General features: G+C 48.5%; 2 protein-coding genes across 9 annotated transcripts in view; both read left to right on the forward strand.

Moving 5' to 3' along the window:
- map1sa (microtubule-associated protein 1Sa) overlaps window positions 1–6,460 on the forward strand; it is a 23,053-nt gene extending 16,593 nt beyond the window's left edge. For both annotated transcript variants that reach the window (XM_015052548.1, XM_015052547.1), the window contains exons 2-7: window positions 430–531; window positions 1,005–1,087; window positions 1,153–1,293; window positions 1,389–4,311; window positions 4,761–4,969; window positions 5,048–6,460. In XM_015052548.1, the coding sequence (XP_014908034.1) occupies window positions 430–531; window positions 1,005–1,087; window positions 1,153–1,293; window positions 1,389–4,311; window positions 4,761–4,969; window positions 5,048–5,203 (3,614 nt within the window). In that variant the 3' untranslated portion in view covers window positions 5,204–6,460. The remainder of the gene's footprint in view (window positions 1–429; window positions 532–1,004; window positions 1,088–1,152; window positions 1,294–1,388; window positions 4,312–4,760; window positions 4,970–5,047) is intronic.
- A 610-nt stretch (window positions 6,461–7,070) lies between these two features.
- palm1a (paralemmin 1a) lies at window positions 7,071–11,812 on the forward strand. 7 transcript variants are annotated; one of them, XM_015052568.1, is made up of 10 exons: window positions 7,071–7,182; window positions 8,013–8,052; window positions 8,536–8,616; window positions 8,969–9,102; window positions 9,243–9,306; window positions 9,411–9,432; window positions 9,496–9,564; window positions 9,662–9,736; window positions 10,395–10,577; window positions 11,025–11,812. In XM_015052568.1, exons 2-10 carry the CDS (start codon window positions 8,017–8,019, stop codon window positions 11,600–11,602), a joined length of 1,242 nt encoding a protein of 413 aa, XP_014908054.1. In that variant the 5' UTR covers window positions 7,071–7,182; window positions 8,013–8,016; the 3' UTR covers window positions 11,603–11,812. The 7 variants fall into 7 exon arrangements, with proteins under 7 accessions (XP_014908054.1, XP_014908048.1, XP_014908047.1 ...); XM_015052562.1 differs by having other exon boundaries at window positions 7,115–7,182; window positions 10,446–10,577; XM_015052561.1 differs by having other exon boundaries at window positions 7,115–7,182; window positions 9,671–9,736.
- The last annotated feature ends 4,637 nt before the right edge of the window (window positions 11,813–16,449 follow it).

Consider the following 16,449-nt stretch of genomic DNA (forward strand, 5'->3'; position numbering starts at 1 on the left):
ACGTTTCTTGTTAATGGAGACTGAGAATCCATTTTATTTTTGTTTTTGGTTGTTTAGTTTTAGTTCTAAATAAACTAAACAAAATAACAGTGTTGTGTTCTTTTCAAGATAAAGTGTATCTACCTATGGCAGGAAATCGCAGGCATTATTACGTCATTTCCATTAAATCAGTGTCAAAAGGTCTTGAAACAATATTATCGTTTATTGCAATAATTTTTTATTGTGACAGGCCTAATTATCAACAGTCAGATGTATTTTGAATTGATATTGATCACAAGTCTATAGTGATATTGATATTGAAGCCAATGATACCAAACCAACATTTCTGATCATCCTAGTTGTCATTTTATTTACTAGTTCAGATCCTGAACGACTAGGTCTGGTGATGATGATGGTGATGAAGGTGACAAGGTGGTGTCTCTGTTCCAGGCGTGCGCTGCTGGCAGGCGGATCTAGACGTTGCAGTTCTGGATCAGCAGTTAAAGCTCTTCGTGTCGAGACATTCGGCTTTTCTGTCTGAAGACATCCGAGGTGAGGAACAAAGATCCTCTATTTACACAAGGTGCTCCTCTCGATACATGGGTAGAACTATTAGCCCCGCCATCATCGGGTCGCTGAAGGACAGTTGGACACCTGAGGAACTAAAGTGGGCGGAGCTTTGTGATGAGGTGGAGCTTGCTGCAAGTGAGTGTAGATCAGCTGCTGCCTCAGTGTGAGCAGACCGACCAGAACCAGAACTTTACTGGCCCTCCTGCTGAAGAACGAGAGTGTGTGTGTGTGTGTGTGTGTAAGCTCATGAACCGGGTCAGCTGAGTCTCTGCTGAGCCGCCTGCAGGAAAATCGGGCAATTCCACCGCAGTTCTGGTTCTGACCCAGTTTCTGAACCACAAGACCAATGAGCAGAACCAGGCGCTGCCATTCTGTAACCAGGTTCTGGTTCTGACCCAGGGCACGGTCTGTCCAATTCTTCCTGCTGTGTAACAGATGTTCTGTTGGTCCTGCAGGTCAGCGGACCCTGCAGCACCGGGGAGAGGTTCTGGACACCCAGGTGGTTCTGAACCCGACCCAGAGCTTGGTCTGCTCAGAGGTGAGACTCTCATTGCATCTGCATCTCCTCTGATGGACTCTAACGGACCTGTCGGTTCTGTTCAGGTCCAGCGGCTCCTCTGCGACCCGTCGCGCCACAAGCTGCTGGTTCTGGCGGGTCAGTGCGTGGAGAGCAGCGGAGAGCTGGTTCTGCAGCAGGGCGGATTCTCCAGCCGGGATCTGGCCCAGATCTTGGCCGGTGACGAGGTGAGCGGTTCTGATAATTAGAACCAGCTTGTTCTGATGGTTAGAGTCAGCTGGTTCTGGTCTGTTTGGTAACAGTTGTGTCTCTGGTGCTGCAGGTGGTGGAGCTGCTGGGTTCTACTGACCCGGTTCTGAAGGCCCGTCTCACCCTCAGCTGCCCGGCCCATTGCCTCTGGACCGACTCGGAGCTGCAGAACCTGCAGGTCCCGGTCTGTGTGCGGGTCAACCCGGGCCCAGTTCTGCCGGAGATGGAGGGCCTGCAGGAGTTCACAGAGTACCTGTCGGAGTCGCTGGAGCCCGGCTCACCCTTTGACCTCCTGGAGCCACCCGGAACCGCTGGCTTCCTCAAGCTGTCGCGGCCCTGCTGCTACGTGTTCCCCGGCGGCCGCGGTGACTCCGCCTTCTTCGCCGTCAACGGCTTCAACGTGTTGGTGAATGGCGGATCGGACCCACGCGCCTGCTTCTGGAAGTTAGTCCGGCATCTGGACCGGGTCGACTCGGTGCTGCTGACCCACATGGGCGAGGACAACCTGCCGGGCCTGAACGCGTTGCTGCTACGGAAGGCAGCCGAGCGGAACCAGGAGGACGGGGACAACCGGGTGAGGAACCTGGTGTCCCCGGAGCTCGGTGTGGTGTTCTTCAACGCTCCCGGCAGACTGAAGTCCGTCCATCCAGAACCAGGCTGGCTGCGCGGCTGCGACCAGGCGGCTCTCGCCCTGTTGACCCTCCAGAAGCTGGGAGTGACTCCAGAACCTCTGAGCAGGCCTGGCGGGCCCTCCATAGAGCCACTGATCCTGTTCCAGAAGATGGGAGTGGGCCGGCTAGAGCTGTACGTTTTGAACCCAGTCCGCGGGTCCAAGGACCTGGAGGCTCTGATGCAGCTGTGGCCCAACGGAGCAGACTCTGGAGCTGCTGAGCTTCCTCTGACCTGCCGGGTGTCCATCTGCGCCCTGCTGGTTTGGCACCCATTCAGAACCCAGGACCGGATTGTCCGAGTTCTCTTCCCCGGCTGCACGCCACAGGCCAAGATCCTGGATGCTCTGGACAAACTCGCTCATCTGGACTTCCTGAAACAGCCGACTGTCAGTCTGGAGGCGATGGAAGCGTCCAAAATCCAGAAGCCACTAAGCCGCCAAGAGAGTCGCGAAAGTCTCAAGTCCCAGTCCAAAGACTTGAGACCCAACGGTGCCTTACAGAAAGATAGACGGTTTGAAGTCCGAAAACCTGAGCTGAAGACTAAGACCAAAGCAGGAGGGGACGCCATGACCAAGGATGCAGAAGAAAAAACCCAGATAAAGGACGCAGATCTGAAACCGAAGACCACAAAAGCTGCTGAGAAACCAAGTTCAAAGAGGGATGGGTCAAAGGAGGACAGGAAGGATGTGAAGAAGAAGGATGAGAAGGTGTCTGCTGCTTCTGGGAAGAAGGAAGAGGCCTCGGAGAAGAAGAAGGAAGCTCCAAAGAAGGACGCCACAATTCTTAAGACCAAGAAGGAAGTGAAACCAGAACAAAAGAAAGACAACAAGAAGGACGGTAGAACCGAGGAGAAGAAACCGGCAAAGTTACCAGTTAAAGAAGTAAAGAGAACCAGTGGAACCACTTCCTTAACCGGAGCTACTGACCAAAGAAAAGCTACGTGTAAAACCGGCAGTGGGAAGAAGGGTGGGACCCTTCCAAAGAAAGATGCCTTCAACAAGGAAACGAGAGGAAAGTCGGGATCCCAGGAAAACCAGAAGACATTAACAGCCGAGGACACGACGGTGGAGTTTAACAAACTGGAGGATGCCAACGGGAACCGGGGCCCAAAGACTGCAGGGGCATCCGAGGACACTTCCCTCAATGGGAACCAGATCTCCACCACGGAGAGTCCAGAGAAGTTCCGCTCTGTTGAGACTGATTCTGTTGGCGCCACCTCACGCATCACCAGAACACCAAAAGGTGACCTCAGCGTGAACTTTGACCTCAGTCCAGCAATGTTCCAGGTTGCAGAGGGTTCTCCCAGAGTCCAGGAAGAGAAGACCCTGGAGCCGTTTTCTCCGGCAGACTCTGCTCCGACCAGTGCCGGACACACTCCCTTCCACCCGTCCCCTGAAGACACGCCGGGTCTCAGGAGCCCGGGTGCCCGGGGATCCAGTCTGGGCTTTGAAGACTACAACCAGGGCGGGTCATGCAGAACCTCGGAGGTCAGCTCCCTGCCGGAAGGTGTGGAGAACTCCACATCGTCTCAGGATAAATGCTCCAGCCTCCTGAGTCCGGCCAGGGACTCCTCCCAAACCATGACGTCCATGCCGGCAGAGGTTGGCTCCCCTCACTCCACCGAGGTTGATTGTTCCCTCTCGGTCTCCTCAGAGCCGGTTCCCTCTGTCGGCACCTCAGACTGCACCAACACGGTTCTTCCTGGCGGGCCCACCCAGAACGGACGCTGTGGTTCCAGGGAGAATGTCCGCGGGGTGTCGGGACTCCCCTCCGAGGTTCCCCACGATGTTGACCTCTGCCTGGTGTCCCCCTGTGAGTTCCAGCACCACCCGACTTCCGGTGCCTCATCAGACCTATCCGACAATGACCCCTCCCCTCTCACCTCGGCCTGCAGCCAGGAGACCCCACCCACTTCGGTCAGTGATACTCTGCCGACTGCCACGGACTCCGACATGCCCCCCAGCACCGAGGAGTGTTCCTCCATCACCGCTGACCTGGACTCTGATGAAGACTCTGGCTTCCTCCGTCAGGCCAGTGATCTTCCCGGTCAGCGCTTCCTGCGGCGGACGGGACTTGACCCACCACCAGCACCGGTTAAAGACCTGCCCCCTCTGCCGCTGCAGCGTGGCGCCTGCATGGCCGACTCTGAGGCTGACCGTGCCCTTAAGGCGTCCGGCGCCAGAAAGAAGCCTCTGCAGAGAACCACATCAGGAAGCAGCCGGTCCAAAGCCGGTTTCCCCGGCTCCCTGAGGACCGGCCTCGACTCAAAGCCTTCGTCACGGAGTTTGCCTGGTGGATCCAAGGTCATGTCTTCAAGACTGTCAGGTAGATGAAGTCCTGAGAGTCTTTAGATGGTTTCAGCCTGATCTCTGGACAAACCAGAACCAAACAAAAAGTCAGTTTCTTATTGGAGCCTTTAGCCTCCAATCAGAAAGTCTGTTTCTTCTTTCGGTTATGTTCCTGCAGGAAACAGGAATTTATCCTCAGCTTCCATGTTCATGTTTTCAGTTTAGTCCCTATTTAAATCACACGTGATGAATGTTATGACTTCTGGTAATGTTTGGATTTGCTAATATTTATCTGGATGTCAACTAATTTCTCCTTTGGGATCAATAATGTAGAATCTGATTCTCACTCTGCAATCTGGTGGTTTAGAAAATCCCTTTGGCTCCCTCTGCTGGTCTCTGACTGACACATCCTCACCTGCTCCATCTCACCTGTTGACCAAAATACTGCTTCCTCTGAAACAACCCTCTTTGTTCGGTTCATGCCAGGTTCTGCTGGTCCTGAAGGTCCTGTGGTTTATGTGGACCTGGCTTACCTGCCATCTGGTTCCGCCTCCTCCACCATCGACCACGGCCTGTTCAAACGTCTACGTGCTTCGTATTACATCATCAGCGGCGACAACCCCGCGAAGGAGGCGGCGATGAGGAGGATCCTAGACGGCCTGCTGGCGGGGAAGAGCACCTGGCCCGACGATCCGGTGGGTGGCGCCATCCCGAACTTCCTCTCCTCCAGATTGGACCTGCCCTCTGATCCGTTTGTCCCCCCTCACTTTCAGGTGACCCTCATCCCCACCTTTGACTCGCTGGCCATGCATGAGTGGTACCAGGAGACGCACGAGCGGCAGCAGCAGCTGGCGGTGACGGTGCTGGGCAGCAACAGCACCGTCGCCATGCAGGACGAGACCTTCCCCGCCTGCAAGGTGGAGTTCTGAGCCAGGCTCCGCCCACCTCCTGGCAGGACGCAGCCGCTGTACCTTCTGAGCATGCTCAGTTAGAAACGTTTGCTCCCTACTTTCTTCACCTGTGTGACATCATGGTCCCCCTCACACCCACCCCCACTGGATCAGAACCAGCAGCTAGAACCCGTCCTGTGGATCAGAACATGGATGGTTGAGCCGTTTTGACTAAAACAGTTTGGATTATGATTAGCATTAAACGCTACGATTAGCCCGCCGCTCAGTGTCAGCATCATGTTAAAATCTTGTTCCCTGATGAAATCAGACATCGACATAATCACCATGTAGCCGCACCGTTTCCACGGCAACGCCACTAAAGCTACAAAACGCTACATTTATCACACACCCCACGTTCACCGCAGGAGCAGAGGTGAAACATCGAAATGAAACATTATAAAACACAGTAAAGAATCATCGACCAAATCATTGTAACAAAATATAATAATTTTAAAAAAAAACCTGACGCATTAAAATGAAACGCTGTAAAGAAATGTAGACGGGAAGAAAACCCAACTGGATAGCCATGCTAATGCTAAAGCTAATGCTAAGCTAGCGACTATTCGTCATAGTGAAGAGCAGAACTTTTTATGAAGTGTAAGCCAATAAGCTGCTGCGCTGAGCCAGCTCTGCTAGTTCTGCATGTTCCAATGCCAACACTGATATCAACAGCCACGCTGGTTCTGCTATGGTTCTGGTTCCGACCGACCCAGTCGATCCCTAGGTCTTCATCTGCTGATGAACTGGGACTCTGCTTCTGACTCGCCAACTGCTGAACAGAACCCAGTAATCATGGTTGTGCTGCGGTTCTGAAAGTCTCAGGTTCTGTTAGCGGTTCTGTTCCTCCTGAAGGTTCTAACCCGGTAGGCGGTTGAACTGTTTTCTGGTCGGTTCTGATGCCTCCCCAGGTTCCGTCCACGCTGCCTCCGGCTGCAGCAGCAGTGCATCCTGGGAGCTGTAGTCAGTGTTTCTGCCTGTTTTAGTGAATCCTGACTGAATTCACCTATTTATTTAATTTAACTGTGATGTCACAAAGTGTCCTTTAGGGCGGCGCCGTCCGTCCGGGCCGCTCGCCGCCTCTTAAAGCTGCAGACTGTTTTTATGCTCTTGATGGAACCAGAACCTGCTAATGTGGTTCTGGAGTGCCGTTGGATCCTTTAACCCCGCCCCCTCACCTGTCTGCTTCCTGGAACACTAAGGATGACCTTTCAGAATAAAAGTAGCTGTTGAACAGAATCTGTGTGGACTTTTATTTTGAAAGAGTGGCGTTTCAGAAAGTTTGATTTCCATCGGATCGTCGGATGCCCAGCAGAACCAGACAGAGCGCCGGGTACCTGGCCAGGTGAGTAGAACCAGAAGTGCTCTGGTATCGTCTGATCGGGTCCAGAGCGGTTCTGGTTCTAGTCTGTGATGAGTTCTGGCCGGGTCTCAGACCCTCAAAAGAGATGGAAGAACTGGTTCTGATCCGTTCAGAATGTTTCTCTTTCAGCCAGTAATCAGTTCATCGTGGTTTGGGCGGTTTGGGCTTTCTGCAGCAGGTTCTTCAGCTGCTGGTCGGTTCTGGTCCGAACCCAGTTAAACAGGAAGTCAATCAGAGAATGACAAACAGCTTCAGTTACTTTTATATTTTATAATTATTTGAAAACATCCAGCTTTAAAGAATTATTAGATTCATTTTTTCTTAGTCTCTCTGAGGCCCCCTGGTGGCTCCCAGCGGAAACCACTGGTAACCTCTGCCCTCCTGATCCTGGGTCTGGTCCTCTAAACTTTGACCCCACAGTCAGAGCTGCTCCTTCCGAAAGATGAACAGAACCTTGTGGAGGTTCTGGATCAGGATGATCTCCGGTTCTGGGTCCAGTCGGAACCGCTCCGTCATGGCGGAACCCTGAAGCCCCGCCCCGTATACGCCCCTTCCGGTGGGCGGGGCCTGTTTTGACTCGGCTGGTTCTGCTGCAGTGGTGAGTCAATCTTCATCTCTCCTCCACTTCTTCTTCTACTTCTTCTTCTTCTGTTGTTTTAAAATATTTTTACTTTGATTTATTTCGGATTAATTGCGCCCGTGCGTCTATACGTGCATGCGCTGTGACGTCATTGTGCGGCACCGGACTTTGCAGCAGAACCGATCCCGGTCCGGTTCGAGGCGGGTCGGAACCGAGCGTCACTCCGGGCCAGGATTTACTTTTCGAGCGGAATGATCCGATCAGGGATCAATGAGCTGCAGCTGGTATCAGTTATTGATCAGTTTACTGACATTGATGTGACGCATCAAGGTGGACACCTGCAGGCAGCACGACTTCCGGTGAGGTTTTCAAAACAAAAGCGGAGGGGGTTGTAGGCCCTCCACCCCCCTCCGCTCCACCACAGCTGGTGTTCCACAGGCCCAGCGGCTCTCTGAGGTCATCTCACCTGGAGGTCAAAGTTCATCGCGAGCTCAGCTGCAGGAACATCAGCAGAGGTTCTGATCCGACCTCCTGCAGCCTCAAATGGGTCAGATGAGGTTCTGGAGTCCAGCAGAACCTCTCTGGTGCTGTTCTGACTCTTATTTTGAAAGGATCTTCCTGTTTCCTGATGGGTGGGGCGGAGCTTCCGGTCAGAACCAGAGCAGGCCAATTTTGACCCTCTGGCTGTGGTTCTGGTCCTGAACATCCAAGTAAAAAACTGTTAGTTTCTCTTGATCCGAACAATCAGAACCGGATCGGTTCTGATTGCTGTGAGGACTCAGAACCTGAACCTGAACTTTAGGTTTACCATCAGACCCAAGTGTGACCCAACTCTTTTTGTGTTTCAGCGCCATGGAGGCTCATCAGAACCGTCTGCAGCAGCTGGCGGTGAGTTCTGAACAGAACCGACCCAAAAGAACTAGAACTGGTCCTCACTGCGAACCAGTCCGCTCATCAATTAAGCTGATTGAAAACCAAACAGACTTCAATCAGAACCGGTCGGTACCCGACCCGGTCGGAGGTCAGGCTCTTTGAAGGTTCCGTAGAACCGGACCGGGTTTACCTTGGTTCTCAGGAGAAATGGGCTGGTTCTCTGCCTCCAGCGGTTGGGTCCGATTGATGCTGGTATTGATCCGGTATGGATGCAGTCCGGGAAGATTCTGCATTCAAACCGGGCCAGCTTTATTCAGAACCACTCAGAGACAAATGCACTGGCAGTTGGCCAGCACTGCCAGTGCCTCCACCCTTTCAAAATTACAGCCTCAGATACACACAACCTCTGACATCAGGGCACTGACAAGTTGTGAGAAGTTCTGGTTCTGGTTCTGGTTCACTGAGGCCAAACTAACTCAGTCTCCCATCATACCTCAGGAAAACAGGAAGTGGCAGACGGAGATGGAGAATAAGCGGCGCCAGCTGGAGGATGAACGGAGAGCTCTGCAGCACCTGAAGGTCGGTTCTACTGGTAACCATGGCAACTCACCAGATGTCTGCAGGCTTTGATTGGCCAAGGTCAAAGGTCAAAGGTCAAATTATTTTTAAGTAAAAAAAGTCCATTTGAGTGCAAGTCTTAACCCTTCTTTCAAACATCGGATTGTGGCTATGTCTGAGTGGGCGTGGCCTAAATGGAGCTGGTGTTCATTCTGTTGTTCAAAACAAACATGGCTGCCAAGTCAGTCTGGGTAAGAGTACCAGCAGCTGGTACCATTTGCTGGTACCAACAGACGGCACCAGCAGACGGTACCAACAACAGAGCCATGTTGTCTGTTGTCACCTGAAGGTGTCGCTGTGTCTGTCTCTTCAGTCAAAGGTTCTGAGGGAGCGCTGGCTGCTGGAAGGACCCGCTGGACCGGACCAGAACCAGGACCCAGACCAGGTCCTGAGTCAGCTGGAGGAGGACGAGGCCAGAACCAGAACCCTGGAAGAGTCCATCAGGAGGTCTGATCTGGTTTCACAGCGACTTTACTAGTCCTTCATTATACTACGTTAATTTGTGAGTTTATTGATTGGTTTGTTTATTTTCGTTAATTTCTGTTTATTTTTGTTTATTTCTGTTTATTTTTGCTTTTTGCCTGCAGGTTGGAGCAGGAAGTTTCTAGTCTAGAAACTGGACTTGTCTCTCAGACCATAACACACTCTGTTGTGAGTAACTACGCTTGCTCAATCTCACTGGGATTGTTTTATTTTGAAATGTCTCAGCTGTTTCATGTGTGTTTGAAACTTCCTGTCTCTGTTTGTGCCTCCAGGTGATGTCAACACCTGACCCAGGTAACTACTTATTCTCTGCTTCTTGCTGTGTTGCTTCTACATCTAATTCATGTCTCTGATCAGCTGTTGAGGTCAAAGGTCACAGCAGAATGGAGCAGGGTGGAGCTAAGCCGTCAGGTCAGGTGATCCAAGGTGGGAACGGTTACACCAATCAGGATACAGTAATCAGATTGCAGTAAAGAATGATGACATCACATTCTGTCTCTGTCTTCCCCATTTGTCCCATGAGACCATGCAGAGGTCAAAGTTCAAAAAAGTGTTAAAGTCAGTAAACCAAGAGAAGCCCGGGGTGAGATGAAGAAAGGTGAGTCAGATGTCCAGCATGTAAACTACACCTGAACAGGCCAGCAGGTGATCTACACCCTAATAACGTGTTAACTACAAGTTTATTACATGTCAACTACACATTTATAACTTGTTAACTACCGGTTAAGATGTTACAGGTTTTACAATGGCAAACCAACAGGTGACCTCACATTAGCATGGCTTTTCAGGATTAAAACGTGCTCACTACAGCTCTGCAGTGTGTTAACTATATGTTTATAACATGGTAACAGATTTACAAAGTGTTAACGGCATAGCATGTTAGTTACAGAATTATTACTAGTGTTGTGCTATGATGACCATAGTTTTAATGTCTTTACAGGTTTACAATATGATAACTACAAGTGTTGTGTTAACTACAGGTTTATAACATGATAAATAGTTGCATTAACATATTACGTACAGCTTTATGGACCTGCTAACAGATTTGTAGCCATAGCCACCATTAGCTTTCTGTCAATATGTTGTAATTCAGTTCCAGTTTAGAAATGCATACCAGGTGATCCAGACTGCTGGTTCAGGAGGTCAGAGGTCAGGGTGGTGCTGACATCATGAGTTCTTGGTTAGCATCTTTCTCTAACAGCTCTTTGTTTCTGTGCTAACTCTTGTTTCATGCTGTACCTCCTTCACACTGTTAACCATGTGCATCCTCTCTGACTGCTTCCTGTCCTCCACTTCCTGTCCTCCAGCCATGTACTCAGTGGAGATTAAAGTAGAGCGGGACAGAGTGACGGGGGAAACCAGAGTTCTTTCCACTAACACCAAACTTCCTGTTGACCTCTCTGATCAAGGGGTCAAAGTTTATGAAGATGAACAGAAAGGTGAGATTTAACAGAAAGCTGAGGGTGCTTTAGGAGAAGAGACAAGGGGCCTGAGGAAGAGGAGGAGGAAGATGGCTTCAGATTTAACATGAAAACTTCTGGTTGTTATGACTCTATGTCCTTCTCCTAAAGTTGCTGCTGGCATCACAATGATGCAGCTGAGCAACAATCTGTTCTGCAGCTGAGGGCAGCGCTGCAGTGGTGCATGGCGTGATGTCATCCAGTGCTGCATTGCTATTGGTCCTTCAGCAGCAGGTGTGTCTAGTGTCCCTCTAATGTCCCCGTCCCATTCCTGTCCCCGTCTCTGTCCCGTCCCCGTTGTTCCTGTCCCGTCCCTGTCCTCATCGTCCCCGTCTCTGTCCCGTCCCATCCCGTCCCGTCCCTGTCCTCATCGTCCCCGTCTCTCTCCCGTCCCGTCCCTGTCCCTGTCCCCATCCCTGTCCCCAGTGGTCCATGAGATGAACGGGGACGATGCTCACCTGCTCAGCTCCGTTGAGGTGGAGGAGCTAATTCACAAAGCTGATGAGGCCTCGGTGATGTCACACTCCGTCACCACGGCAACCTCCCTGCCAACAGGAGAAGTCCTGAGGGAGTCGGGCCTTCCGCCAGAACCAGAACCAGGGTCCACATGGACCCCCAGCCATGCCCTGGCTGCCACCACAGAGATCACGGGGCTGGAGGCGGTGGCCGGCGGGGAGCCAGAGGTGGCGGAGGCCAGCGCTGAGAACCCGGTTACCATGGTGTTCATGGGATACCAGGAGGTGGAGGACGAGGACCAGACCAGGAAGGTTCTGGGGCTGCAGGGCACGGTGAAGGCAGAGCTAGTGCTCATCGATGACGGAGATGGAAAGGTAGATCCACCTGCCTCTGCTGCCCCGCCCTCTGCTGCCCCATCCTCTGCTGCCCCGCCCACACCGACCAAAGCTCCAGAAACGGTGATGGCAAGCAACGGAGAGGCGGCGGTGGAGGGAAGGGCGGTAGCAGGGAAGAAGAAGCAGCCGTGTAAATGCTGCAGCATCATGTGACTGAGACTGAACTAACGCCGCCCACTCCACCTTTCCCTTTAACATGACATCACTTCCTGTTTTCTGCTGTCACTTCAACACACCTGCTGTTTCCTGCTGAGAACACTTAAGTACATTAGCATTAGCATGTTAGCATTCCACTCTCCAGGTGTGTTCACATGTATGCCTGTCTGTTTTCTAAAAGAGGAAATAAACTGGAGTAACCGTGAAGCAGTGTGTGTGTGTGTGAGTTGTTGACTGGTGATACTGGTGATACTGGGGTTCCAGCTACTCCCAGCCTTGGTGGCTCTCAGATTGTTTCTCATTTTCTGGGTTTTTTCTCTCTGATGGCCCGGTTGGGTGTTCTGGCCATCAGAACACCCAACCTCACAGCAGAACCAAAGCCAGAACCGGGTAGAGTACTGCCTCAGTTAGCGGACCCAGACTGTGACTCCATCAGAACCCGTGGCTCCATGCAGACCGGCCGGCAGTGCCATCAGCTCTTCCTGTTTCTCTTCTTCTACAGAACCTGTAGGTGGGCACCAGCGCCTGGGACCTGCTGTCACCATGGTAACCACCAGGCGGAGGCCACCCTGGAGGTCATCTGTCACGATGAAGGTCTCCCTGCTGCACCCTCTTCACCTTCTTCTTCTCTTCCATTGATTTTTTTTTCTCTGACCTTTGACCTCTTGCTGTCTTTTCTGGATTCTCTCTTATCCTCTGAACTGTAAGTCATGGATCTTGTCAGCTGCTTTCTGAACGTAATGGATCCAGTTTATTCTGATCAGACTGGTCAAAGAAGAGCCATGGGTCCCCCAATGGGGCCCATTGTGACCCCAATGGGGCCTGTGCAGCTGAAAACAGCTTAGATTCGGGACCATTGCACTCCAGAAGTGAAGGGAGCACTTCCTGTATGTAACAGTCACCGTTTCTATTTTCTCTTTAAATCTGTGATACATCTTCATCTTTAGGAAGGAGTTTCACTCTCAGCATGCATTTGATCTTCTGTCTTTTATTTACTTCAGCTCAGCTCACAGTTCTTAAATTCTGTATCTTCTAAATCTGCTCCCTAGTTGCATCTTTTCGGGTCTACTACTACCTCTAGTGGTGTGAGTTGGTAACACAACTGATATCACTAAGTCAGAATACAACAAAGTCTTTATTATTAATTCTGGCATTAATAATATGGCACCATAGAAGATACATTCTCTAATAAAACAACATAATATTAAAATTTTCTTAAGGATGTAGCCTAACCCAACTTCTCATTAATGCAAATGCAGAACCATCCAATCACATGGTAGCATCTCAAATGCATTTAGGCATGTAGACATGGTCAAGACGATCTGCTGCAGTTCAAACCAAGCATCACTCAAATAACCACTCGTTACAACCGAGGTGTGCAGAAGAGCATCTCTAAACGCACAACACGTCGAACCTTGAGGCAGATGGGCTACAGCAGCAGATGACCACACCGGCTGTCAGCTAAGAACAGGAAACTGAGGCTACAATTCACACAATCGTCAACAAAACTGGATAATAGAAAATTGGAAAAACGTTACCAGATGAGCGGTTCCGGCCCAAGCCTCCATGGGGCCCTAAGCGAAATGTGGTTTTGGGGCCCTCTAGTTCTGCTGCCAACGTGGACTGGCTGCAATCAGCAGTTCCATCATTAGATCATTCACACACCTGCTATAAACTGATTGCATCTCTAGCAGTGCTGTTTACACTATTTACATGATCAAAAGCCTTAGTGGAGTCTAAAATACCGTAGAATTTTTGCTATTATAATTATTCAGTAACTCTTTTAGGCCATACATACACAAATCAGTACCATGCTTGGACTTGAACCCAAATGATTGTCTGTAGACATTACTGTCTTAGCAAATTTTGGCAAAAGAATTAGTTCAAAGACTTTAGATCGTGTACTTGCTAATGCAATAGGTCTATAATTATCAGAGCTGCCAATTTTTCCAGCTTTGTTTTTAATCACTGGAGATAAGAATAACATTCATCAAGGTATTGGGAATAAAACCATGCATAATAAAACCGGTGAAACACGGGGCAAGAAGAGGGGCTACCCTCGAACGTGCAAACTTGAGATGTTCAGCTGAAATAAGATCTGTTCCTATAGATTTATTTACGGACAGATATTTAATTGCCTGATAGACCTCGTGTGTTTTGATAGTTTCTACAGTGGTAATGTAACATAGTTAAAATGGTTCAGGTTAAATCCTGCTAAAATCTGCTGGTAAAAAGTTGTATTGCATTCACCCTAGAAAGAGCGGGGTATTATGGGTAATCCTCAGAGCCATGAGGATCACTGACGATGTAACGTGTCTCTGCTATGTGATAAAGAAATATTATTTATGCATTTTGTGAAGTGTGTTTGTGGTTTTTGTTTTTGTATATTGTTTAAATATGTTCGGTCTGGGTCACGCTAGTTCTGTTATGTCGTTTTTGTTGTGTTTGAGAATGTTTAGTTCCTGGGAAAGTGCAGTGGGAATTTCCCACGTGATAACATTATGGCTCCTCCTTGCAGGAGCTGGTTTACCCCAGACTGACTTTACCTCCATGCCCGTTGTGTGAAATGCAGGTAGGTTTTACCAAATCTCCTGTAGCAGATGGTTAGCATCAGACTGAGTTTTATATTAACAGTTTTATATAATGATATGGTTCATTTATGTTTCTGCATTGTTCTAAAATGCAATGTTATACAAACTAAAATATAAAAATGGCATCCAGTAAGTAAAATGTCAGCATTTTATTTTATTTTTCAGAACATTTTAATTAGTTACTTTATTTTCTCTGAAAAAGAGACTCACTGGTTGTTCTTTTATTGTAAAACAAAATCCACTATGCGATCACTGTAATTTTAAATTATTTTATTGTGGTTACTGTATTATGGGTAATCCTCAGAGCCATGAGGATCACCGACGAGGAGCTGGTTTTATCCCAGACTGACCTCACCTCCATGCCCGTTGTGTGAAATGCAGATGGAGAATTAAAGAAACAGCTGATTCCAACTTGAGCAGCTCCTTGTCATTCATTGCCAATGATAGAAGCCACCAGAACCACATGGGCCACACTAACCTGGTCAGCCTGGAAGGGTTCACTCTGAACACAGGTGAATAGCTTGCTGTAATGGTGTTGCCAAAAATCTACAATCATATTCGCCCCTGAAGTGCCATCGACAGTGCAAGGGAGAGAGGATTTACTATTACTGATAGTTTTAACCTCTTTCCAAAAGTCTCTAGTGTCTTTACCTATAAGCTTTCTTGCCAAGGAATCAGCCCTCATGGTTTGCTCATTCTGTCTAATGAAGCGTAGTGCATATTTGTATTTTGCATTACATAACTTTTTCTGTTCAAATATAGGACCCTGCCTAGGTTTACCTGCTAGAGCCCAAGAAGTAGTAGCTTCACGGGTTTCGCTGTGGTATTTAGACACATATGTGTTCCAACCTGGTCTATTTTTAATCTTCATACTACCTTTATTATAAGGCACGCTAGCTCCCAATAACGCTTCCATTATGTCAGAATAAAATTCAATTATATTGGTTCTATTTCAATATCAGAGCAGTTACAGTCTATACAATTAACTGCCTCTCTTAGTAGTTTAATGGCACATAACAATTGATCAGTTTGGGCATAGTAATGAGCTATTTGTTCAGTAGATAAAGAAGACCAGTCTATACGTGTCTGATTATGATTGCTGTTTGCATATACAGTTGCGGGTATATGATCAAATCTAATGGACACCTCGAAGGGGATGTGATCAACAGTGGACACATTGTATAAGATATTAATGTAAAATAAAGCAGCATGAGCATCTGCTGTAGTGATACAGTGGTCCAACCAAGGCGTATTATGCCAGGCTTCACTTATATAGGTGTAACTTGCAGCTGGCAAAAGTTCTTTACTTGACAATATTAGATTAGAATTTGTACAAAAATGATTCAGGTGTTTAGAAAACAGCGAATTTTTATTTGATATTACTGCATTCATGTCACCCATAACATAAATACTTTTTGACTTCTCATTTTGCATAAAAGAACTAATGTAAGCAAGTTTACTAAGGTATTCTTCATTATGATGACATTCATGTGGAGTATAGACATTTAAAATAATAAATTCTTTGTCATGCTGTTTCACGTGTACTGCAATACACCAGTCCACACCTAATCTAATGACATGTATCACCGAGTCCAGGCTTTTTTTCCATAATATAACCACTCCTCCTGGTACCCTTCCTCTTTTAATTCCCAAACTGAGGTCAGTAGAAGATTCTCCAGCACCCAGGAAACTGTCATTAATAGAGTTTAGTCCTTTTAAATCCTGTTTGGGTAAAAAAAAGTTTCTTGCAAGCACAAGATGTCACAGTGCAGCAACAACTGGTCGACAACCAAATGTCGAGCTTTATCATCGGCACTCTGCCCTAAGCGCAGCCCACGACAGTTGTAAGAGATTACTTTAATGTCCATAATATTTATGACAATGTCAAACATTGAGAAGTTTTAATTGTTATCAAACGCTATCAAACTCGGCATTTTGAAGCCAAAAATACCTCAGAAATATACAGAGTCATCATCAGAATCAACTCATTTAAAGTTAAAACTCAGTTTCACACAAACACAAAGGCCCTAGCATAAATGTTTGGCTGTTGAACTGGACCGTTCCAGCTCGCTATCAAGCTAATTTTATATTTTCATATCCGTTTATTTACGTTTGTCGCGTTTTGATCAGGAAATGACAAAGCCACCTAAGCCACCTAATTTTTTTACAAACATCTGCGTTAAGGACCCCATTTGATTGTCACTTGTTAATCTTCATGCTGCTCGTTCTGTTTTTAATTTTATTTTCCTTCGT

This window comes from Poecilia latipinna, unplaced genomic scaffold (genome assembly GCF_001443285.1).
Source record: "Poecilia latipinna isolate Pla-1442-1.1 unplaced genomic scaffold, P_latipinna-1.0 Scaffold1118, whole genome shotgun sequence".
Taxonomy (NCBI): Eukaryota; Metazoa; Chordata; class Actinopteri; order Cyprinodontiformes; family Poeciliidae; genus Poecilia; species Poecilia latipinna.